The sequence below is a fragment of the Kwoniella pini genome, chromosome 8 (assembly GCF_000512605.2).
Source record: "Kwoniella pini CBS 10737 chromosome 8, complete sequence".
In the NCBI taxonomy this organism is placed as follows: Eukaryota; Fungi; Basidiomycota; class Tremellomycetes; order Tremellales; family Cryptococcaceae; genus Kwoniella; species Kwoniella pini.
The window spans coordinates 95,102-118,717 of record NC_091723.1 but is presented as its reverse complement, the minus strand read 5'-3'; the positions used below and the strand labels follow the sequence as shown (position 1 = coordinate 118,717).

Sequence of the window (23,616 nt, the reverse complement as noted above, 5' to 3'; positions counted from 1 at the left end):
TAGTGCAAAAATAAAAATGCATATGATATAAAAGTATCTACAACACAAAATGGATCTGAACTATATGGTGTCGAGTACTGCAATATAAACCTAGTATTGACCATGTTTCGGATCAGTGGTAGTGACGTTATTTTGGATATACGAAACCATTGAACAATAATCTCTTTTTGGTTCATGAACTTGAAACATCACCATATCGTTCCATTCACCAGATTTTTGATCTTTCTCTTGCCAGATTGGAATTGAAATATCACAAAAGAAATGCTCATGACCAGGGAGTTTGGTTAAATATTGTTGCCTCTCTTCTGTACTAAATTCCCAATCATTTCCAGATATTTTATGAAAACGTTCTTCAAATCGATTTAATCTGGTTTGGGGCAAATTTTGTTTTTCATCTTCTGTATGATTGGAACAAATTGAAATTCCAGTTAATGCCCAATTTTCAATAATACTTTCACAAATTGAACTCTGGGAATATTTCAATAAATCATCCATTGATAAATTTCTACCTAATAATTCATGATTGACACAATCTGTAAAACGACATTGAGGTAATACAAATCTTGCAAAATCTTCTCTGTTCAGAAGAGGTTCGTGATATGTGATATGGTCCGGTAAACCTTCATCACATGCCTTTCTTCCGTTCAAGTATTTGATAATCTTCTCACGTTGTTCCTGACTCAATGTATTAGTAACATGAAAGTCTTGTCCAATGGATCTTCCATCATCGTTAATGACCTTTGGTAAACTGCCTTTATCCGGGATGGATTCTTCCGCATCAGCTGTCATTTCTCGTTCACCGCCTTCGACTGTCTCTACAATAAAGCATCAAATTTTATTCCTTCGTTCATCATTGGAGCGAAAATGAACAAGAGAAAGACCATAAGGATACTCACCTCGGTTAATAGATTTCGTACCCTTCAAACTCGCCGTTCCTTGATTTCCTTGATCGTCGCTGCCTTCAGCGTCGGATGAGCTTGCAGAGAAGTAATATCCTTTGAATTGTTTCGATTTTATATCCATTTCGTATCATTAAGTTGAAGACTGCAGTTGCTCCTTGCCTGCGATGAGGATGATTTGAATCCCCGACACTCCCTTTAGTCGATCGTCGACGGTGTGAGGTGGAACTGAGATGCAGTCTGGTAATATCTTTATTTGACTCTGCCATATCGTGCGGTGACTTGTGTGTGAAACCAAAAAGGTGAAAAGGATTTGATATGACAATGTCAGCTATGTTTGTAACCTTTCACCCTTATGTAGTCTCGTCAACCACATACAAGTATAGTCACACCTTTTTGCTCTCACGAAGGCTTCCCTTACGATTGACGTCAATATTTCCATTGTTAACAAAAATTGATTTTGGGCCCAGCCGGGCTACCTCTTTATCTATCGGTCTGTCGATGTGAAAATGATGTAAGAATATGTCTATGACCCTACAAAGGATTGACAAAGGCCAACTATCCTTTCAGCCAGACGCAATGTGCGTTTTATTATAATGGGGCTATCAAGAAGTTCACTATCGTGAATCTTTGATCGTCAAACGCAATAAAATACATCGTCTCCTATGTAGAACATTTCCATGCACATAATATAACTATTGTTGACTGTTTATTGGATCAGTGATAATAACGTTATTTTCAATATACGATGCCATTGAACAATAAAATCTTTTTGTTGAATTATTTTTTAACATAACTATATCTCTCCATTCACCTGAGTATTTATCTTTCTCTTGCCATATTGGAACTGAAATATTACAAATAAAATCATCACATTCAGTAGGTCTTGTCATGAATTGTTGTTTTTGTTCTAAATCAATTTCCCAAACATCTTCATTTATCTTATGAACACAATCTTCAAATTTTAATAATCTAGTTTCAGGTTGATCTTCTATTTCATCCTCTCTATGACTTAAACAAATTGGAATTCCTGTTGATGCCCAATTTTTTATGATAGTATTACAAATTTCACTTTCAGAATATTTTAATAATCCTTCCAAATTTGAATGTTCAATTGAAAATTCATGATTTTTACATCTTTCTAAACGGCATCTAGGTAAAAAATCTCTAAAACTTGTTAAATCTAAGTTAGGATAGTTCCAATTAATATATTCTGATAATTTTTCATCCCATGCCTTTCTACCAATTACAAATTTATCAATTCTTTTACGTTGATCTTCGCTTAAATTGTTCAACGAGGTGCACTCATCGGGGATAGATTTTGGGTCATTAGACGTCATATCAATTTCACTGTTATCAGCTATCTCTCCATCATAACATCAGCTTAAATGTGATCCTTTATCAAAATCAGCATGATCTCAAAATCACGCACGTCTTTTAGTACGGGACTCAGTACCTATTGCTCTCGTTATCGTTTGATCATCGTCATCGTCAGCTTCAGATGAACTAACGGATACTAAATATCCTTTTATTTTCGATTTCCTCCATTTCTCTTTGACCTCTTTTGGATGAGTATTACTATTTGGTGGTGATGGGCCTGCATCAGGATCTTCAATGATGTTTCTGGTAGATCGTCGACGGTATAAAGCTTGATCCGTTATGCTTTTATCTTTACTTGATTTAGCCATTTTGTGCGATGAATTATATGTAAAACCTAAAGGCAAAGAGATTTTGATATGAAAAGGTAAGCGTTGCCTTAAGGATAAGAGTAAAACCAGGTATGAATTTATAGTCTTGTCGAACATCCACAAGTATGATCACACCTTTCTGCTACTGCGCAAGCGACTTCCTGCGATTGACGTCAATATTTCCTTTGAATATAGTAGACTTCTCGTACCTATCAACGAATCATTGTCGTTCCCTTGGTCTTTTACTGAAAATGTTGTATGAATGCGTTTCATGCTTCAACAAGTACATCAATACACCTCCTCCCTCTTCAAGGCTTCTCAACAGGATTGACGTTGATGAAAATCTCCTTTGTGTAAGAAGTTGCTCTCATACCATACAAAGGATTGACAAAGGCGAACTATCCTTTCAGGTGAACGCAGTCTTCGTCTTGCTATGTTTGCAGCTTTGAGCAAATCTAATTGTGACGTTTTTCCTTGAATGTCGGAAGAGTAGGATACATCTTTTCTTGTGTGGTGAATATACAATCAAATCGATTATGCCAGTACAAGGTTCAGAAGGTGTGTGATCTGTTCGGACCCCGCTTGTATTGACTGTCCGGGCTATCTGATGACCGGGTCCAATCCCCTAAGGATGCAGATTATACATTCTACCTAATTTACAATATGATCATACAACGAACGGACATCCTCTGATTGGCTGGAGACAATTGAAAGAATCACCACAATCTATCATAGAGCTGGGAGCAGAACGTTACCTCTCCCACTTATCCAACTTATTCTTCCTTAACCATTCTTCTCTCATTTCTCTATTTACACCTTTGATCTCATCAATCATTTTCCCTCTTGATCTAACTATTCTTAACCTATACATCTTTTTCAAATTATCTCTATCTATTGAATCTTTCCTTATTTTAGTCCATTGAGAATCATTAAATGCCCAAGGATCTTGACTTGTATATCTAATTATTAAATGAATTATTTCTTCAGGTAATTCAAATAATCTAAATATTCCTTTTGATGAAGAATTATTTGATATATCATTAATAACATTTTTAGCAATTTCTTCATTTGTTAAAGATTTAGCATTAAAAATAATTTTAGCAGGTACATTTACATTTAAAGAAGCTTTTCTGATTCTTTTATTTAAATTTTTATTACGTTCAAGTATATTTGGTAATCTTTGATGTATTTGATATTCAATAATTTTATTTTCATTTTTTTTATCAATTAAATATTCTTGATTTAAATTTATTTCTTCTTGTTCTTGTTCTTGTTCTTGTTCTAAATTAATAATTTGTTCAGATAAAGAATGATTTGCTAATAATCCAATTGAAGTTAAAGTAAAATTATAATTTTCAATTGAATTAATAATTTTACTTATTCCTTCTGATCCTAAATGATTTCCATTTAATTCTAAATTTTCTAAATTTCTAGATTTTTTAGAAATTATAAATTTTGAAATAGATTCAGAAATTGTTGAATTAAGATTACATGCTGAAAGATTTAATGATTTTAAAGTTGAACAATTTAATAAATTTAAAAATTTAATTAATCCTTTAGTTTTTATATAAATATTGTTTACTAAACTTAATGATTCTATATTACTTGAATTTAAAGAATTAATTATACTTTCTATATTTTTTTCTTCAAATTTAATTTCATTACCTTGTACTAAAATTCTTTTCAATAATACATCTTTTTTAGCATAAGCTAATACTCCATCTAAAGCAATATCATCTAAACCATTCATACCTAGATTCACTTCTGTCAATCCCCATAATCCTAAACCTAGTTCAGGTGATGAATGTCGAAGACGTAATGTTGATAAACCTTTGAAAAGCGTTAAAGTGCCTGCTGAGCCTAGAAGATTATGGGAGATGTCTATTCGATGTATATGACGAGTGATTTGAGGTAAAATACGAAGGGCTATTTGTGAAGAATAATGATGATAGCGAGAGTTATAAGTAAGCTCTATGTCGCTATTTGCCGAGACACACTAAATTATGTCTAGGTAGAATGTGACGAACACACTTACCCCCTTCTTCGCCTACAAATCCATGATCTGGTAAATATACCAAATCAGTATTACTCCTTAATATCACTGCCATATTTCGCTCTCCTTCTGACGTTTGGCTTAATTGCCACTTGAGATGGTGCGGTGGTCGTTCAGATGCTCGTATCGGTTTGCTCTAGTTGTTCTACTCTGCATAGGATGTTGCCATTTGAAGCGTGTTCATCGTTACTCGTTGTCGTTTAATGACCATCTTAAGTGGAGGTAAGTGATGATGTCATCAACATCTCATTTCCTCCACGTGTTGAATCTATGTTGTTGTCTTGGGATATAGCGAGCTCAGATCTAACGGTAACGAGCAAATATATCTTTGTATCGACACTAGACTGGGATCGTAGGTGATCGGTCCTATCAAGCTGGAAGGGCATCAGGAGAATGGTTGTTCTGGCGGGATTAACAGCGCTGGTGGGAATAGCGATTCTACTAGTTGTGAGGATATATCATATTTTACCTAATGAAAAACGTCAGAAGCAAGCAAGGAAAAGGTTGCCAAATGAAACATGTTCAATAGCTATATTTCTAGGATCAGGTAAGACTATCTGTCAAGAACATTAATACTTAAGAGTGAAGCTGAATATTTTGGGACTTTATGGAATATTAGGAGGTCATACAAGTGAAATGAAATCTTTGGTAGACACTTTACCTTTTGATAGATATCAACCTAGAAAATATATTTATTGTCATAATGATGAAATTTCATTAAGAGTAATATCATCTTTAGAATCGCAAAAAGGTGATTTAACAAATGAAAGTGTAAGTCTCCCGTGATTATTCTTCATAGAATCTTTGATTGTTCTGATACAATTGATTTTCATATAATTAGACATATTCCATTCTTCCCCTTCCACGCGCACGTAAAGTTGCTGAACCTTTCTTATCGACTCTTATATCTGCAACAAAAACTCTAATGATCTCATTCTGGTATATCTTTTTCAAACCTTTTCTCTCAAACCCACAAAAGCCTTTTACAGACGTTTTATTAATAAATGGACCTGGAACATGCGTTATTTTAGTCTTAATCTCTTATATACGGCGAGTGAGTTTTCTGGAGCTTTTTTCCCTTCAAAGTTAATTGATACTTTCATGATTGATAAACCTTACGCTGACTTTTTTTGACTAGATCTTGGGTTTAGAGTATACCAAGATCATTTATGTAGAATCTTTCGCCAGAGTCAAATCTTTATCGCTTAGTGGGAAATTGGTCAAACCATTTGTTGATAAATTCCTGATTCAATGGCCGGAAGCTGGCATGAATCGCCAAGGTCAAATTGGTAAAGCAGAATGTAAAGGATGGCTCGTATGATTTTCATCGATACTTTGTTTGAATGTATTTTGGGTCTTTTATAGAAAAAATATCTATAACAACATCATTATTGCACAAGCAAATTTACAACAACCTGACTCTAACCAAATCCAGTCGAAACAATTCAATTATACTGTCCGTATTATCTCATCTAATATCCTATCAAGTCCTTTCATCTTTCGATTAACATTATTATTCTTATTTTGAGTTAATTCATCTTCTGCATAAGCAGAAGAAGCAGACCCTTTAATAAGATACATTACTTCTTCTCTTTCTTCTCTTAATCTACATCTATGAGTAACAAATACTTTCCATATACCAATCACATTCAAAGGTGTACAATATGGATCTTCAATTCCCAATTCATCTTCGTCTTCATCATTTATAAATTCAATAAGAGTAGGTTGTTCACCTGCAAGTTGATTCCAAGTATCAACTCCACCAATTCCACCACCTAATCCTTTTTTGTCTTCAATCGCTTCTTCAGGCGAATTGAAAAATGATTTAGGGATTTGAATATCACCAGAAAGTATTCGATGAGCTTTTATATATTCTGGTAAAACTCTAAATGCTTTTCCAGTGAACGTAGTTCGGAGAGATGGATGTGAAGAAACGGCTGAAAAGAGATTAGATATGTGAATTTGTAATGGTGCGTGGATATGTACGAATGGAAGTAATCTTGTCAAAGGCGATAGATACTATTTGAACGGAGATAATATGAGTATTCCCATTCGTATCAAAGTTGTATATGGGATCTCAGAGTTTACTCACTGAAAGAGGTATGATCTTTGTATGTTCCAAATCGGGAGGGGGGATTTCGATATCATCGAAATCGACGTGTATGCTAAGCATGAATTGATCGATCTGCAGTGTCAATAGATATGAACATACATCAGCGGTCCAGCTCGAGAGATTTCATCATGAAGCACGGAGTAAGCAAGCAAAATGAGACGCACAACCCAAGAAGGTACTTCAGACCCCTCCTCCCTTACCCAAATCACTAAAGGATCAAACTGAATTTCCATCTTATCTTCACAAAATTCATTCGTTTCCTCTTGCTGATTGTCAGTCCCATTCATCTCTTGTTTCCACATTGGTGCTTTGAATCGCTTTTTAGTCAATATATCGCACAATTTTATCTTGACAGGACTACTAGCGTTTTCAAGTCCGGTGATTATCAAAACGTCTAAATCTTCATTGATCTCTTGATTGAACTTTTCGTCATTATTATCTGTGGAGATGTGTCCGTGGCTGAAACTCCTCCAAGTTGATAGTAAGTTGTTTATTTCATCTGGACCGACATCTTGATGAAGCGCTAAACGATGACTTCTCAAACCGAATATGGAGTGCACGATCTATCCATCTATTCGTAAGCTGATAAAATACCTGGAAGATAAATCAAGTAACTTACGCCTTGGAGTACCTTTGTGATATCATCTATCTCCCTCGAAGCAATATCTATGAGGATTCCTCCTTTTCTCACTATCAGTGCCAACAGCAACACGGATAATAAGGAAGGGTTTATTGACCATCCCTTTAATGACGGATGAGATAGAACATATCGAAGAAGTAATGGTGTGAAAGACGGGCTACCTAATTCAGGTAAATAGTATGATGTCGATGTCATATCGTGGAGCTCGTCATGGTAGATTGCGTTGTCTTGAGCTTTAGTAGAATGACAAGAATGCAATAGACTTTATCTATTGAGATTTCTTTGACTTTGATGCTATACAAAGAAACGTAAACAATGGATAAAAGTGATGACATGGAAGATAATACAATATGGTTGCTCATGACCTTTGAACTCTCTTTATAACTTTACAATACATTTTGTACATATTAGCAATTGACCAACTTGACCTACTATACTTGTTGTCACAAGATCGGAATCTTATATCAAGACCTCATGCTATAACCAGATAGTAAATTACTTCAGTTCGTTCGATACTATGTCTGACCCGCCGACTCCACTCTCACTTCCTTCTACTTTACCTTATCCAATAACGATAACTCGACTTCTAGTAAAACCCAATGATACGGTCAAGAGGGGCACAAACCTACTTGAATACTCATTCATGTCTAAGGAGCAAAAAGAAGCAATATCCAAACGAGAGAAAGAAGGAAGAAAAGTTAATTTATCTAAAGGCGAAATCGAAGGTGACGATGGATCAGCAACTTGGGATTGTTTAATAGACGGCGAGGTAGTAAATTGGGAAGGTTTCGTGAAACTTGGAACTAAGCTAGAAAGGTGGCATATGAAGTAAATCTTATCATTTCCGTTGCAATTGACAACGACACAGTAGAAGAACTGATGATTCAGCATAGTCAACCTTTAATCAATATTGCTCAACCCTGTTCTCATCCTGTTCAATTACATGGGATGTGTGGGATATGCGGTGCTGATTTGACCGAGTGAGATACTAGGCTTTATCATCAAGGTGAGAAGGAAGAGCTGACTCAATGGCTTAAAGGGATGATTACTTGTCTGCGCCTGCTCCTGCTAGTACATCCAATCAAGCTGGACCTTCTAGGCATCCTGGCGGATTCGAAGTCACTCATGATTCGATGGGAGTTACTGTATCAAAAAACGTTAGTGTCATCTATAGCCTCATGCGATTTCTACCGTACCAGTACGTGAAGCTGAAGTAAGGAATTCACTTTTTAGGAAGCGCATAGATTAGATAATTTGACCCGTGATAATCTACTATCGTCTCGAAAATTATCCTTGATTGTAGATCTGGATCAGACAATTATACATACGACTGTCGACCCGACGGTAGCTGAATGGATGGACGAAATTGACACGTATAATCGACAAGAATCTTTGTCCCCTTCGGCAAGTGGAGAGCTCGATAATAACGAAAGGTCTGCCACTTCTTCTTCACCTCGCATACATGAAACCACAACGCCTCCTAGTTCCCCTTACAGTGCAAAGAAGCAATTACCTCAAGTAACTCCGTCGCCAACTAAGCTTGAGAAAAATCCCAATGCGGAAGCCCTCAGCGATGTAGCTAGATTTCAGATTGCGGATGATCTTCCACCGGGATACGTTAAACCCAAGAGAAGACCAGGTGAAAAGATGATCCAAATGCAAGGAAGATGGTATTTCACTAAACCTAGGTAAGTCACCCTCTTGCATCGTTTAGCACCTCACATGATACGTGAATAACTGACAGTTGCACATGTACGGCACAGACCTGGATTACAGAAGTTCATGGATGAAATGTCAGAGATATATGAAATGCATGTTTATACGATGGGAACGAGGTCTTATGCCGATGCGATATGTAAAGTCATTGATCCTGATGGTAAAATATTCGGAGGGAGGATATTGAGTAGAGATGAGAGCGGAAGTGAGTCGTTTGGTTCGCCTCCTTATATACTACAGAAAATAAATAACTATGGTGCCAGGCTTCAGCTCGAAAAACTTGAAAAGACTCTTTCCTACGGACACCTCTATGGTTGTGGTTATTGACGATAGATCGGACGTGTGGGCAGATTGTCCTAATCTGGTCAAAGTTGTGCCTTGTCAGTCTATCCACTTCATCAAGATGATCGACATCATACCCTATATACCTCTATCTCTCGCCGTATATTTTCAGCTAACTGAAGACAACCCACAGACGATTTCTTTATAGGAATAGGAGATATTAATTCATCTTTTTTACCCAAAAACAAATCCACTCCTCCACCATCTTCGACAGCTACTACGTCCATATCGTCCCCTGCACCCCCTTCCCCGACGAGTTCAGGATCTACTGCTTCAACTCCTCCGCCTACTACACCTGAGAATTTACCTTCAGTAGAAGATGGTTTGCTAATGAAAGCTAAATTATTGGACGACTTGAGTGAAAGTAGACCACTAGCCAAGATGCAGGAAGAGATTGAGTTAAACGAGAGTAAAACCAATGTCCTTAATTCTTATGTTGCAAAGGTGTCAAACGGAACGATTTCAGCCGACGTCAAGTCGCAAGAGACCCTTACGGAACAAGAACCAAAAAGCCGACCAGATGAACCCGAAAGAATGGTTGTACCGCCAGCGGTCGCTCAACCATCTACTCCACCGAGACCGAGGAAACCCCTGTTAAATCCTAATGACTATGAACTGCTAAGAATCTCAGACGTGAGTCTGGTTTCTCTTTCTCTGTTCATTTATACTAAGCAAGCGATGTTCATTCGGTTCTCGAAGACATCGGTTGACTGATCATTCGGTATCGATGTTATAGATTCTCCAAGAAATACATCACCGCTTCTATCGTGCTTTCGACTCGCTCGAAGAATGGGATACAAAGTCTCCGCTACCTATGAGCTGTGACGTTGAGGTGGGCTTTCATGAACTCAGTCTTCGCGTTGTATGCGGGAAACTGATGCATTTTTCAGTTTATTATTCCCGAATTGAAATCTAAAGTATTGGAAGGGTGCAATTTAGTTTTCTCCGGATTGATTCCTCAGGCTGTCAATCCCGAAACGTTAGTCCAGTCACATTGTACCTTCGCAGTACACGGATCATCGTAGTGGTGGCCTGAATTTGTCGTGCTGATAATTTCGAACATTAGAACGGACATTTGGCAAACTGCTGAAACTTTCGGAGCCTTATGCTCACTTTCCGTTCATCCGCGTATAACGCATTGCGTTACTGCCACCCTAAATACTGAAAAGACATATAAAGCAGCCCAAATACATGACGCGAAAATCGTTTGGGCTAATTGGTTTTGGGATAGTGTAGCTTTATGGAATCGACAAGACGAACAGAAATATCTTGCAAAGAGGGAAAGTAGATCAAGGACTACTACACCGCCTCTTCCTTCTTCTGAGCAGAGTGTGGCTGAAAATCATTCTCAGAAGACTACAAACGATTCAATAAGTTCAGCTGAACTTTCTGGTTTCAAGGAAGATGGGGAAATAGAGGAACGCGAAAATATGGAAGATGATGCAGAAGTGGGAAAAGGATGGGATGAAGGTGCAGATGCTGAATGGGAAGCTTTCATGGCTGAAGATGACGATGACGAAGACTTTAGAACTGAAAATGGAAGTGTCAAATCTGTTGATAGGTTTGTTCATCTTTCTTGTTTTGATGATATCACGCATCATTCTGATCAATTCATTTAACAGTGTACCGTCTACGCCAAGTAAAAAACGAGTAAGATATGCGGATGAGGAAAGTTTACCTTTAGAAGATTTTAAAGATCCTTCACCTACTGAGTGAGTTAAATTCACATCGCAAAGCCTTGAATTCACTCATTGATATATGTGAATAATCTTAGCCAAGATGATCAACCTTCAAAACGACGTAAACCGCTTTTACTCCAAGCTCCATCTGAACAAGATCAAATACCTAATGAAAATAAATTTTTATATAAAGGTAAAGGAAAGTTGCTGTCGGATGATCGCGCAGATGGTGTTTTGCTCAACGAAGCGATGGCGAAGGAAAAAGATGTAGACGAACTTAGTCTAGCGGGAACTGAGGCTACTGAAGGTACAGAGGAAGATGAGTTTGCTATGATGGTGAGTTACTCTTTGCACCCTATTATGGCAGAGTAGCTAACGCATTGCTTCAGCTGATGGATAGTCTCGCCAATGAGGATGAAGGAGGTAACGATTCGCCATGAGTTGTCTCATTGATTTCTTGATGCGTGTCATACACCTATCGAGTACCTATGTTTGCCATCATCTTCAAAATCTATTCTCAATCTATATTCATGTTTTCCACAGACTAAAAATATGTTGTACTATTAAAATCATCCATTGTATCTGTAATATCAGTCATGCATAGCATACAAATAATCATTACTGCAAATTCACCTAAAACATAATTTCAGGCTTTGCAAAATTCCCTTCAGTGACTTTTGCTCAAATAAATACATTGAATGATATTTTATTAAGATTTAACAAATTGTCTTCTATTTAATAATAAACCTTTTATAGCTCTAATTTCTTTTCTAGTATTATCCCATTCTTCAATTTTAATACCTCCTAAATTAAATTCAAATTCATTTTTTTGTTCTAAACCTAATCTTTGTTTTTCACCTAAATGTGAAGATAATGAATTTAATTTAATAGAATAATTACTAAATCCTTTTCCTCCATTTCCAGTTCCACTAAAACGTGATGATAAAAATAATTGATTATGTAAAAAAGAAGTATAACTTTCTAAAGTTGAAATTAAAGAAATTCTAGTTGTAGAAGTTGATTCCATTAAATTTGAAAGTTTATTTAATTTTATTGAAAGTGATTTAATTTGTTTTAAAGGTAAAATTTCATTTTCTTCTTCTTCTGTTTTCGCTTTTTGTTTTAAACTCATTTTATTTTCATTAGTATTCATTATTAAATTATCAATTGATTCTGAAATTTCTTTTAAATTAGCTTCTTCTATTTCAAAATTACTTTCCTCCTTGTATTCTTCCTCCTCCTCCTCATTTGCTTTTTTTTCTTTATCTATTAATTTAATTTTTTTCATATTATATATTTCTAATTTTTTTAAATTTTTTAATTTTATTAATATATCATTCATTCTTTTTGATTGTTGATTAATTAATTCTTTTCTTGCTGAAAAAGAAGAATGTAGTAAAGGAAGTATGAATATTGACCATATACCTGCAAAGATTGATGATATACCAAGTAAGATTGAAATGATAAATGTTATTCTTTTTATAAAAATAATAGTTTTCGATGGACCAGTCTAATCATATAACAAAATAGAAATTAGCTGAGTTAAACCATATTGTAAAGATTATGGTTACTTGATACTTGTTTGATACGATCTCGAATGTTCATATCTTGATAAGCCTAAACTCACTGGTTTAAATGCATGATATAATCTCAATTCCCTAGGCTGATTATACTCCCTTGAATTCATTCTCCATGAAGGCAAACCTTCATCTTGCGGCGGTGTAGCTCCAAATAAAGGATTCGTACTTCCCACTATCGAGTTAGAAGGTCCTGCTTCAGGCTGAGCAGGTATATTGGGATCTCTTTCATCATCTGAAGGTGGAGGAGGAGGAGATGCGCCGAATAAGGGATTATTCGAAGGGTCTTCTTGATTCGTTATATTGCTTGGACCAGCATTATGTTTATCGCCAGTCTGCTTGTCTGACATATTGGATGTTTCGAGAAGTAGTTTGTCAGAGTAAAATTACAGAGTGTTTGAGAAAGAAGAAGCTATATATAATTGTTATCAAGGTATGCAAGTAAGTCAAGTAGGTGTGTACTAGTAAGCTGAGTGAGTGCCGGTTATTCGATCACATTTCACATCCGACTCACTCACCCATACTCTTACTTGTCAACATCATTCTGGTTATCCTCTTTGTTTAGATCATAACCTCAACACTGCCTCAAAAACCCAATCACAATGTCAATAACAACTTCAATCCATACTCCTGACTTGCTGTCACCCTCTATCACTCATTCTGCAGGTATGTAGTCCGCGTTCAATCCTCGATCATTTGATCATTCATATTTTCGCTTTACTTCAATCAAATCCCGAGCTCTTCAGCTGATTACGTTTGAATTGCAGAAACCATGTTATCTCAATCTCAACTTACTCAACCTACCGCATTAGAAGCATTAGAGCATTATAAGAAGAAAGATCCATCAAAAGGTAATTCAAACCTGACAAGCAATTCTTAATTTTCATAAGAATGTTTAATGCTAATTCTAAAATTGCCTAATCAAATTAAACTATCCTTGAACTATACAATCATACAAATAACTACATCTTTCAATACTTATTTGTTATCAAAATAGTCGTCGTCCGATTCAAAGCTATAGGTTCAGCACCAATAATGAAAAATAATGTATTCAAAGCTACAGCAGGACATAAATTTCAAGCTGTCATTTTATTTTTAAGACAACAATTAGGTATGAAAAAGGAAGATCCTTTAGTAAGTATAATAACTCTTTACCATTCCTTTTGATTTCAAATACATTTTCGTTTCAACATTGACTTGTTTTGTTGATATTTCATTCAATTTAGTTCACATATATCAATGCAGCTTTTGCTCCTGCACCTGATGATACAGTAGGCAATTTATTTAAATGTTTCGGTACCGAAGGTCATTTAATAGTGAATTACAGGTAAGTCGTAGTCGTCATTCAAAATGACAATCCATTTGAAAAATGCTTATATCCGATCATAATAGTAATACACAAGCTTGGGCATAACCCATTTAAAACAGAAACAATCATTGATTAGATCAAGAAAGCTGTATAATAGGAACTTAGGTGTAAAATACATATATCCGGAGATTTTTAACGACTTGATACGATATTACGATATGCGACAGATCAATTATTAAATTTGGACATAACGTCTTTTTCGACTCCTACAGAGTCCTTCGGATTCCTGTATTCGAGTGACATAAGGCTGACTCGATATCAATATCAACGACGTGGACAAATTAAATCGTATAAGTATTTAGCAAATCGCAGTTCATCCAGCAATCATCCGTTATCGGATCCGATATAGATAGTGATTTCTATCTTTCTGGAAATCCTCGACACGCATAAGTTTACTGTTTCAAATCATTTTGATATATATTTTAAGCTTAATCAAATAAGATCAGTTAAATATGTATGCGCATTTTCAGAATCGTAATAGATTTCGTCCTCAATCATCAATTCTTTACCAAATCAAACCTTTATTACATTAAACTAAAATTCAATATAATAAATCCAATTTACATATCTCCATATAAATACTCATACAAGATAATCAAATAAAAAGGAAATAATTAACATATTCATAAAAACTTAAATTCAAAAAATGATATCAATCATCATCAATTCAAAAAATAACATTATCATTTACTATTCAAATCATTTACAAATTATTAATAATCATGAAATCAATAATAAATTCAATAATTTTATAATCAATTTAAATATTAAAATCTTAAATAATACATCAACTTTTACTAAATTTAAATTTAATATAAAAATCAATTTACAAAATCATAAATTTTCTCAAAATCAACTTTTATTGAAAAAACAAATCATCCAAATTCATATAAATTTAATTGAAAATACTATTAATGATTTAAATTTAATTGATGAAATGTTATTATGAAAATTTTAAAAAAAAAAAATTGATTTAAAAAATGCATTTAATTTCGATTTGATTTTTTTTTAAATCTTTACACCTTTTTTTAAAAATGAGATATAATATGATTTTTTATAAAAAAAATTGTATAATGACAAAATTGATAATAGTAAAAAATAAATAAATTTTATTTCAACTCTTTAATCTAACTACAACTTAACTTTTTTCTCCTTTTCTTCTTTCTTTTTTTTCCATAACACAATACAAATAATTTTTCATTTTCATCAATTTCTTTTGTGTCAGATAATAATAAATAAGCATGCAATTTCAATTACATACTCATTCCTATACCTTAACATTCCTTCATTTAATTTATATTCGCCTCACTACACTCCCTTCTTAACCAACTAACATACTTTGCTAAAAATTGAACTTGTTCAAAACTTTCAATAGCTTTTAATCCTCTTCTTGATCTAATCATAGCAATTACACGTTCAACAATTGACATAACCAATTGATGTTCTAATTCAGCAGGTAAAGGTATTTGTTTTTTTGAAGAAGATGATTTGGCTGCAGATTCAACTAAAAGTAAAGAAGGATGAGGTTGAACAAATCCCATTTTAATTGCCCATGCACATGCCGTTAAACCTGCTCTTCCGACTCCACCTCTACAATGTACTAATACATTAATACCTTGTAATGAGTATTTAGTAGCTATTAAAGTTATTTGTGAGTCAAATAATCCCATATTTACAGGAGTAAAACCGTCCGGCATAGGCAAGCTAAGCACACATAACAAACCAAGGAATGGTGAATTCAATATCGTAAGTAAAGAATAACAAGTAGAAAGCCAAAAAAATAAATCTCAAACACACCGAATCACATCCAGACCAATCTCAGTGGCGACCTCACGATAGGTCTCCCAGGGTACACCGAGCAAGGCAAGCTCAGTATCATCCAAGCAACTATTGTGTATGCATGCGCGTCACAAGAGAGGAGAAGAACAGAGAAAGGAAAGTCATTGATCAGCATTTATGACTAGTTTAACTCTTTCAATGAAGATGACACTTACCAAACGAGACAGCCCACACCTTCCGCTTTAATCCTTCTCAGATCCGTTGCCAAGTCTCTACAGACCGGACCTCGACCTCGGGATGGCCCGTCAAGTCTAAGTCTTTTTCCGGGACAACTACTCAAAAGTAAATTACCGACAGTTCGCTTATCGTTTGAATATTGAGCAGGACTGAGTATAGAATTTGGCATTGGGGGAGCGTAAGATAGTAAAAGGGAAGGCACGTCAACGCTTGATGACAGTAGTAAAGGGATTTGCGAGAAAAGCCCAATTGGAGGAGGCATGATCATATGTTTCGTCAAGATCGGCAAAAGTTCCGAGGGGAAAAATGGCGAAATGATAATAGGATGAGTGTCTGATGTCTTCACCATAACACCGAATACGGCTGGATGAGCTTGAACAGCACGAGCTTTAGCCAGATCAGGAACGGAAGCGGACATTCTGCTTGGACCGGATGATGGCCTGACAATGATGTTTGGCGAAGGAGCAATAACACCAGATTCAACAGCTTCTTCAACTACCATAGCTTCATCGACTTTCCTTCGTTTTTCCTCTTCGAAAGAATCTGTATCGGCAGTTGAAGGTCGTTTAGCTCCACATGATTGTGCTCGGGCAGGTCGACTCAGGATACCTGAATCACTCAGGTCAGTTGAACCTGCCAGAGAGCCAGCTTCAGATTGATCGATGTCCATGGGATCATCCCTAGACGTAAGAACCATTGATCGAGCTAAAGCATCTAGTTCAGGTAGACTTCTGACACCCTTGACAGACTTTGGCGAGAGAGAGAGAGGCGTCACAGCCTGAGACGGCAGGTTCGATACCGGAATAATAGGTGAAGCCATGGCAGCCTTGATATCCGCTTCTTGCTTTGCTAAAGCCTCATCGACCGAGAGCGACATTGAGGTTGCAGGTGAAGGTTGCGAAGATTGATACGAACCAAAGGAAGAAGGATCAGTCTCGTCATCAGAAGAGCTTGACCGATCGCGGTGAAGATGAGCATGGGTTTGACAAGAATAGAACAACATCGAATTCACAGCAAGGAAGTGCTCGAGTTCGGCTTGTCGTTGCATTACACCATATACGTATCCAGGATTGGCGAAAGACTGAGGTTGATACTGACAATTGGCACCGTTCGGACCATGCTTCGACATATTGTAACCGCTTTGCGGCCATTGTGAACATAGTCTTGCGCATTCGGTTACTTTCCGATTTTCAGCTTCAGCCCATTCTCGTTGTCTTGCTAAACGTTGTTCAGGTGAAAGCAATTGTAGCTCTTCCAGTGTTGGCCTTGCTGGACTGGTTGCAGCAGGAACAGCAATAGGTGCGGCGGCGACAGGTTCAACGGCAGGCGACGGTGTCGGTGTGCTTAAATTTGCCGGAGAAAGCGCTTCCTTTCTAGCTTGTTGGCCGAAGGGTATGCCCATGCTCATACCGGTGTTTACGACAGCCATGGCCATCTTGCCCACCCATGACGGTCGAGGAGCGGCCGGTAGAACAGACTGATCTACCTGTTGCGCACTTGCAGGATCATCTTGATCTCCCGTACCTGTTATAGGGAACGAAGCGTCGGTCGCACGAGGCGCCAGAAGCTGTGTAGGTGCTCCTGAGCCGGAGGTTAAGATAGATCCGGTTGTAGGGGTCGATAGATCACTCCGTTCATAGGTTGGAAGATCACTTGTGTCCATCTCTGAGCGAGATGACTGAAAGCTATCCATCGAAGCTGTGGAGTCATGAGATACTACTGAGTCCTGCCTAGCAGGCAAGGCTGGCGGCTGTTCATACTCAAGAGGCGTAGAGCCAAGGTCCTCGAAAGATAGGCCTAATACCTCGTCGTCAACAGAAGTTGTGACGGGTTTCTTCAGCGGGCTACTGGACGATGACGTACTAGCCTGTTGAGGCAAGTTTTTGGTTTTTCGTTTGTTAAGCTGATATTGATACCCTCTGTTGGCGAAGTGGGCTGCGGTGACTGTGGGAGCTGAACAGTGTCGCATGGTAGGGGTCGTATTCCGCTGAGGGAAATACGTTTGAGGGGGCGGAGTTGCTGTTGCTGCTCGGGACATATTGTTTTATTCTCAAAGAGCGGGGCGATTTGTGAGTGGAAGGGTGGCGAAGAAGTGCGGTGGCAATTAATGGCTATGACTGGTCGAAGGAGATAGAAGGCCTCCGTTTTCTTCGCGCCTTTTACAGTTTACCTACAGAAGGTACACAGCTTGATTATGTGTATTTAAATTGCAGATTAGATAGGTTGCAGTGAATGAGTGGCGATATGATTAGGTTTGATATGACAACCGGGAATATGGGATATATACCTATCCGCCTTACTGAGAATCCTTTCAAGATGTTCGGCAAGGTATCTCTTGATTTTCGAGGCGAACGAACGGATCAAAGGATGCCCAATTGACAGAGGAGATAAGAGTGAGTCGTTATTGGGAAGGTTGTATGCGGTATATATAACGTGAGAATGAAGTATGAATGGTTTACAGTTAATGTGTAGTGACGGCAATGTTGAGATAAGGTGGTTATCAATGATTGAGGTATCTTTTTCAGAACCTTTGATGCCCAGCTTCTTTGGTAATTGAAATATGATAGGCGATTATTTGTATTTTTACTTTTGATAGTCGATTATACCACTTATATAGATAGAATCCCAAAATAATCAATCAGAACGAGATGAAGCAATGTTTGGTATTGTTAATAAGTTATTAGGTTTGGTTGTTTCTTTCTTTCGTTTCTGGTTGTTGGTGGTATCTTTTGTATCGCAGAGTGGCAAAACTAGTAATGATGAGGTATAATATCGATCTAAAATCGAGCTTCAAGAGCTGATTGAGTTTTGTAAGACGCTTGAACTATGATTGAGGACATTTTGATACTATACTTGTTGACTTGAATAATTGATGAAGTAGAGATACACCGTGTATTTTCGTTAAAGGTTTAAAAAAGTTCGACTTGATCGTTATTGTGGATCCGAAATGATCCTTTTTTTTGGTCTCTTAAAACTGATGAGTGGTGAGTTTGGTTATTATATTCATATGTTTTTTTACGCTTCTTTCGTTTGCGGAACCGCACTTTGCTCGAGATCTTTTGATGACATTCTGGTCAGTACGTATACATAGCTTGTTTGTAAAGTAACATCGCCTTCGGATTGACTCCTTCAGTGGTGGCGAGTTATACTCACTACTACCGGCGGTATCCGGACTGATCTAATCCAATTCCAGTCAGCTCTTTGGCCTACTAAGCTTGACCAAAGGCGATTTTAAATGTGTCTCTTCGGTAAACGAATACGATGCGAATGATATATGCTATGCTAATTTTCTTCTATTAATTGACTGATAATAGTGGAGTTGAATGAGAGTGAGTATTGTTGTATGGTGAGTGTGAGTGGCGAGAGTAGGATGGTCATGCGGTAGAATGAGAAAACAACAGCAATAACACGCACTACTTTATCTGCCTGATAATATAGTATCAGGCTCATTATCACCCTCTATTAGCTGTGCCTGGACCTAGAATCGCGGAACATCATTTGTGTCTAGATTACGGCTTATAATCCTCACTCATCTTTCTTATTGCATGCATGCTGCAGGTTGATCTATCTTCTTATCAAAGTATTTGGCCCAACGCTCCTCCTCTCATCGCTTCAAAGTGTCGTGCACGTAATGGTCCCGTATATTGGACATCTATATGAAGAAACGGACACCTTATGTGGAACGCATGTTTGCCAAGCGTATTCACCCACGTGGCTAGATTACGACTCTGTCACGCAGATGACATTTGCATTTGATCCCGGAGACATGATACTGATAAAAACCCGGGAATATCGATGTGGCGAAATTATCCTCGAACATTTTCATTTTGAGCTGTTCGTTAGGCAAATCAATCTTCAAGTTATCATCATCCTTTCTTTCAATCCTATTTCTTCAAAACAATTCTATCAGGTTTGCGGTAGAATAACATTCGATTCTGTTTTCACGTTAATATACAGAACCAAGTAAGCAAGCCCCAAAAACTCTCAACTTGTTAGATTCAATAAAAACGATCAAGTAACATCAATCAAAATGTCCGCCGATAAACTCCCTAAATCCCTTCAAGCCACTGAAGAGGACATTCAACTCCTCTTGGCTGCTCAAGTTCACCTTGGTACTAAGAACTGTGATAAAACCATGGAACAATACGTCTGGAAAAGACGAGCTGACGGTGGGTTCAACTTTTCATAATTGGAAATCAAAGGAGAATTAGAGAATAGTCAAGAATGTTGAAGAGGGAGCGGGAAGGAAGTGATCGCGTCGAGGTCATACGAGAAGCTAATGCATAGGAAAGGAGGGGGAAATGTTGGAAAAAGATAACGGGTTTTTGGGAAATTTTTGAGTACATGAGTTGATCATTTTGTTTCTTTAGGTATCCACGTTCTTAACGTTGGTAAAACTTGGGAAAAACTTGTCCTTGCTGCCAGAGTTCTCGCTACCATTGACAACCCCAACGATATCTGTGTAATCTCCGCTAGACCTTACGGACACAGAGCCGTTCTTAAATTCCAATCTTTCACCGGTGCTCAAGCTATCGCTGGTAGATTCACTCCTGGTTCTTTCACCAACTACATTACTCGATCATTCAAAGAACCTCGAGTTATCATTGTTACCGACCCAAGAGTTGATCACCAAGCTATCAGAGAGGCCGCTTACGTTAACATCCCGTGAGTTATTATTTTCTGTGCTTGACTGTATTTTCTGAAATCTCATACTGATTTCCTCCTGTTGCGTTTGTATAGAGTTATCGCTTTCGCCGACACTGACGCTTCCCTCAAATTCGTCGACATTGCTATTCCAGGAAACAACAAATCTAGACACTCTGTTGGTCTTTTATGGTACTTGCTTTGTAGAGAAGTTCTTAGACTTAAAGGACAAGTTCCAAGAGGTCCTACCGGTCCTTCAGGATGGGAAACTCTTCCAGATTTGTTCTTCTACAGAGATCCTGAGGAAATTGAAAGAGAAGCAGCTGAGAAAGCCGCTGCCGCTGCCGATGCTGAAGGTGCCGATGCTGATGCCGCCGCTACCGGTGCTGCTACTGGTGTAGCTCAAGAATGGGACGCTGGAAACGCTGCTGATGCCGTCCTTGCCGCTCAACCAACTGAACAAGGTAAGCCTTTCACTTTCTTGAATACTCCACACGTCCGCTTCATATATGCTAATACATTCTTCATTGTATTAGCTCTTGACTGGTCAGCTGAACCCACTTCCGGTGACTGGACCGCTGAGCCTGCTCAAGATGCCGCTGGTGGTTGGTAAACAGCTAGCTTAGCTCTACAAAAATCACATGGCAAGAACAAAAAAACGGGAAGTTGTATCATGACTTTGATTAGATGTTGGCGATTTGATTATTATTCGGATAGATAAATTCAAACCGCTTGCAGTACTTTTTGGGGCTTATGTATGACTTTTTTTTTTTCTCTTTGTGATGAATTAATATCATTTGCAATTGAATCGAATGTTTAGAGGAATGTAGATACATATGCAGTGTTCAAGTCTGGGGGGAGGGAATCTCCTATTAAACTCGTTGGGTGGGGGGTCCAGTCATAATTTAAGCACAGGATTTGATTAATTAATTTATCTTAAATCTAAATGTTATCAAGGAACAATACCTTGTACTGTGCATATCTTATACATATACTTTTGTGATTTTTGCTCGATTAAAGTTGTATACATCAATGACATAATCTGCTTAGAAAAAGTCCAGAAAAACCTATTACTAAAATGGCATATGGATAGCGTCACGCAGAACAAGTCAAAACAATTATAATATACTTCTCTGGAATGGAATGTGACTAATTTTCCGGACACTCTATAAGTAGTATGTATGTTTGAAATAACATGAAATTAAACCCCAGAATGTTAAGATGAATTGTGATTGAGTAAAGAAAAACTCGATCTGGAATAGATAGGAAAGATATAGCTCATTTCGTTATATTTCACTATCGTAAGTTGTAAGATGGAGGAAGATCAGGTCAATCTAAATATTATTCATACTTTACTAAATCATAAAATATAGTAACCATTCCATTTCACTTTCTTATCAATTGTATTTTTCTAATTTAAGTTACATCATCAAAGCATGGTATTTTCGAAAAATCGTTTGAACGATTGTACAAGACTCATAATTTAAATATCAGCTTCTAAATATCAGCTTCATTATAATCGTTTCCATTTGATCCACTATCATCGGATTGTTTTCCGTAAACCTAATAATATCGTATAAATCAGCTTACATACTTGGTAAAAAAAACAAAAACAGAATAAAGAAGGAAATTGAACAGTACATTTTGATTCCTATTACAATACAATTTTAATTAATTACTCATCAACTTATATTTTCAAATCAAGGTAGAAAGATAATAATGGTGAACATACAATTTTCTTGAATTTTCATCTTCATCTTCACCTTCTTTTCTATATCCAGGTGTAGAATAACCAGTTTTTAATCCATCTTTATGATCATTATCATCATTTTCATATACTCCACCAGGATTTGATTGATTATCATTATCAACTCCCATTTGATTTTGTCTTGAAAATGATGAACCTTGTGCATTTCTTCCATAACCTCCTGTAGCTGTACCTAAACACAAGCAATAAATTAGAATACCTTGCAAATTTTAAACATATATATATATATATATATATATATATATATATATACAAAATAAAAAAGATTATTTACTATCACCATGTTCCATACCTTCATAATCACTTTTTTTCTCTTGAAATCCTCCACCAAATCCTTTACCTGTTACTGCACCAAATTGACCTTCTTTTCCATATTGTCCTGGTGCACCTTTATTACCTTGTGCATCGTATGTCGGTTCATCAATTTGAGAATCACCAGTTGGTTTATCATCTATATCAAATCAACGTATAATAAGTCAGATATGTATACCAACTTCCGACCTTAATACTTTGAGAGATTGAATGACAATAAATAAGGATGAGAACATATCGTGGGAATTTCCACTCACTATCGAACAATTGTTCTTTGTATCCTTGACCTTCTTCGCTGTTCAAGTATTGTTTGGCGTTATCGATATTCTGTTGTGATCAGAAACGAATTAACCCAATAGCTCATGAATGTAAGCTTGACTCTCCCCTCCTCCTGATTCTCAATATCATCAAATTACGATCATCCCTTTGTTCCCACCCTTCCCTTTGGTTCTCACGATACTTTTGTGAACACACGGACGTCTTTCTCCCTCATTATATGATTCGATCATCATCGTCAAACTTACTTGTTCCATCTTGTATAATGAATGTCCTTGTTGATATATTATCTATCGTCCCTTGTTAAAAAGTATGAAAGAGGTGATGCAAATAGATAAGCAAGATGATGAATATATCAATTGATAAACTTTGTGTAATGGGATAAAGTGACACCCAGTTACAGGTTGTATTACGCTTGCTGTCGATGATAATGACGTAATTCCAATATACTAAGATTGATAAGTTACTCAAGTATTAGATGAATTTGATCCCGGTGGTGGTAGTCAAGCCTTACCCACTTAATC

The 23,616-nt window shown here is 36.9% G+C and overlaps 11 protein-coding genes across 11 annotated transcripts; 4 read left to right on the top strand and 7 right to left on the bottom strand.

Annotated features, from left to right (window-relative positions):
• Nucleotides 1–90: 90 nt before the first annotated feature.
• Nucleotides 91–1,023, bottom strand: I206_105794 (uncharacterized protein; the record flags this gene model as incomplete). The annotated part of the gene is made up of 2 exons (XM_019156344.1): nucleotides 91–815; nucleotides 897–1,023. The coding sequence occupies 2 exons, from the start codon at nucleotides 1,021–1,023 to the stop codon at nucleotides 91–93; spliced, it is 852 nt and encodes a 283-aa protein (XP_019010146.1).
• A 571-nt stretch (nucleotides 1,024–1,594) lies between these two features.
• On the bottom strand, nucleotides 1,595–2,587 carry I206_105793 (uncharacterized protein; the record flags this gene model as incomplete). Its single annotated transcript, XM_019156343.1, has 2 exons — nucleotides 1,595–2,259; nucleotides 2,332–2,587. 2 exons carry the CDS (start codon nucleotides 2,585–2,587, stop codon nucleotides 1,595–1,597), a joined length of 921 nt encoding a protein of 306 aa, XP_019010145.1.
• Nucleotides 2,588–3,338: 751 nt separating this feature from the next.
• I206_105792 (uncharacterized protein) lies at nucleotides 3,339–4,695 on the bottom strand (the record flags this gene model as incomplete). The annotated part of the gene is made up of 2 exons (XM_019156342.1): nucleotides 3,339–4,513; nucleotides 4,623–4,695. 2 exons carry the CDS (start codon nucleotides 4,693–4,695, stop codon nucleotides 3,339–3,341), a joined length of 1,248 nt encoding a protein of 415 aa, XP_019010144.1.
• A 338-nt stretch (nucleotides 4,696–5,033) lies between these two features.
• On the top strand, nucleotides 5,034–5,961 carry I206_105791 (uncharacterized protein; the record flags this gene model as incomplete). Its single annotated transcript, XM_019156341.1, has 4 exons — nucleotides 5,034–5,187; nucleotides 5,260–5,411; nucleotides 5,482–5,694; nucleotides 5,779–5,961. 4 exons carry the CDS (start codon nucleotides 5,034–5,036, stop codon nucleotides 5,959–5,961), a joined length of 702 nt encoding a protein of 233 aa, XP_019010143.1.
• A 128-nt stretch (nucleotides 5,962–6,089) lies between these two features.
• Nucleotides 6,090–7,588, bottom strand: I206_105790 (uncharacterized protein; the record flags this gene model as incomplete). The annotated part of the gene is made up of 4 exons (XM_019156340.1): nucleotides 6,090–6,659; nucleotides 6,733–6,825; nucleotides 6,918–7,316; nucleotides 7,373–7,588. The coding sequence occupies 4 exons, from the start codon at nucleotides 7,586–7,588 to the stop codon at nucleotides 6,090–6,092; spliced, it is 1,278 nt and encodes a 425-aa protein (XP_019010142.1).
• Nucleotides 7,589–7,910: 322 nt separating this feature from the next.
• On the top strand, nucleotides 7,911–11,570 carry I206_105789 (uncharacterized protein; the record flags this gene model as incomplete). The annotated part of the gene is made up of 13 exons (XM_070203192.1): nucleotides 7,911–8,221; nucleotides 8,287–8,373; nucleotides 8,433–8,550; nucleotides 8,627–9,081; nucleotides 9,157–9,314; nucleotides 9,373–9,489; nucleotides 9,585–10,084; nucleotides 10,188–10,283; nucleotides 10,342–10,430; nucleotides 10,518–11,012; nucleotides 11,074–11,163; nucleotides 11,226–11,466; nucleotides 11,520–11,570. The coding sequence occupies 13 exons, from the start codon at nucleotides 7,911–7,913 to the stop codon at nucleotides 11,568–11,570; spliced, it is 2,808 nt and encodes a 935-aa protein (XP_070059293.1).
• Nucleotides 11,571–11,839: 269 nt separating this feature from the next.
• On the bottom strand, nucleotides 11,840–13,057 carry I206_105788 (uncharacterized protein; the record flags this gene model as incomplete). The annotated part of the gene is made up of 2 exons (XM_019156338.1): nucleotides 11,840–12,640; nucleotides 12,758–13,057. 2 exons carry the CDS (start codon nucleotides 13,055–13,057, stop codon nucleotides 11,840–11,842), a joined length of 1,101 nt encoding a protein of 366 aa, XP_019010140.1.
• Nucleotides 13,058–13,309: 252 nt separating this feature from the next.
• On the top strand, nucleotides 13,310–14,121 carry I206_105787 (ubiquitin-like protein ATG12; the record flags this gene model as incomplete). The annotated part of the gene is made up of 5 exons (XM_019156337.2): nucleotides 13,310–13,373; nucleotides 13,475–13,558; nucleotides 13,705–13,841; nucleotides 13,934–14,034; nucleotides 14,100–14,121. 5 exons carry the CDS (start codon nucleotides 13,310–13,312, stop codon nucleotides 14,119–14,121), a joined length of 408 nt encoding a protein of 135 aa, XP_019010139.2.
• A 1,244-nt stretch (nucleotides 14,122–15,365) lies between these two features.
• I206_105786 (uncharacterized protein) lies at nucleotides 15,366–18,130 on the bottom strand (the record flags this gene model as incomplete). The annotated part of the gene is made up of 3 exons (XM_019156336.1): nucleotides 15,366–15,780; nucleotides 15,874–15,963; nucleotides 16,071–18,130. The coding sequence occupies 3 exons, from the start codon at nucleotides 18,128–18,130 to the stop codon at nucleotides 15,366–15,368; spliced, it is 2,565 nt and encodes an 854-aa protein (XP_019010138.1).
• Nucleotides 18,131–20,122: 1,992 nt separating this feature from the next.
• Nucleotides 20,123–21,349, top strand: I206_105785 (40S ribosomal protein uS2; the record flags this gene model as incomplete). The annotated part of the gene is made up of 4 exons (XM_019156335.1): nucleotides 20,123–20,261; nucleotides 20,463–20,757; nucleotides 20,833–21,200; nucleotides 21,273–21,349. The coding sequence occupies 4 exons, from the start codon at nucleotides 20,123–20,125 to the stop codon at nucleotides 21,347–21,349; spliced, it is 879 nt and encodes a 292-aa protein (XP_019010137.1).
• Nucleotides 21,350–22,233: 884 nt separating this feature from the next.
• Nucleotides 22,234–23,349, bottom strand: I206_105784 (uncharacterized protein; the record flags this gene model as incomplete). The annotated part of the gene is made up of 5 exons (XM_070203191.1): nucleotides 22,234–22,299; nucleotides 22,465–22,676; nucleotides 22,779–22,955; nucleotides 23,074–23,143; nucleotides 23,341–23,349. The coding sequence occupies 5 exons, from the start codon at nucleotides 23,347–23,349 to the stop codon at nucleotides 22,234–22,236; spliced, it is 534 nt and encodes a 177-aa protein (XP_070059292.1).
• Between the last annotated feature and the right edge of the window lie 267 nt (nucleotides 23,350–23,616).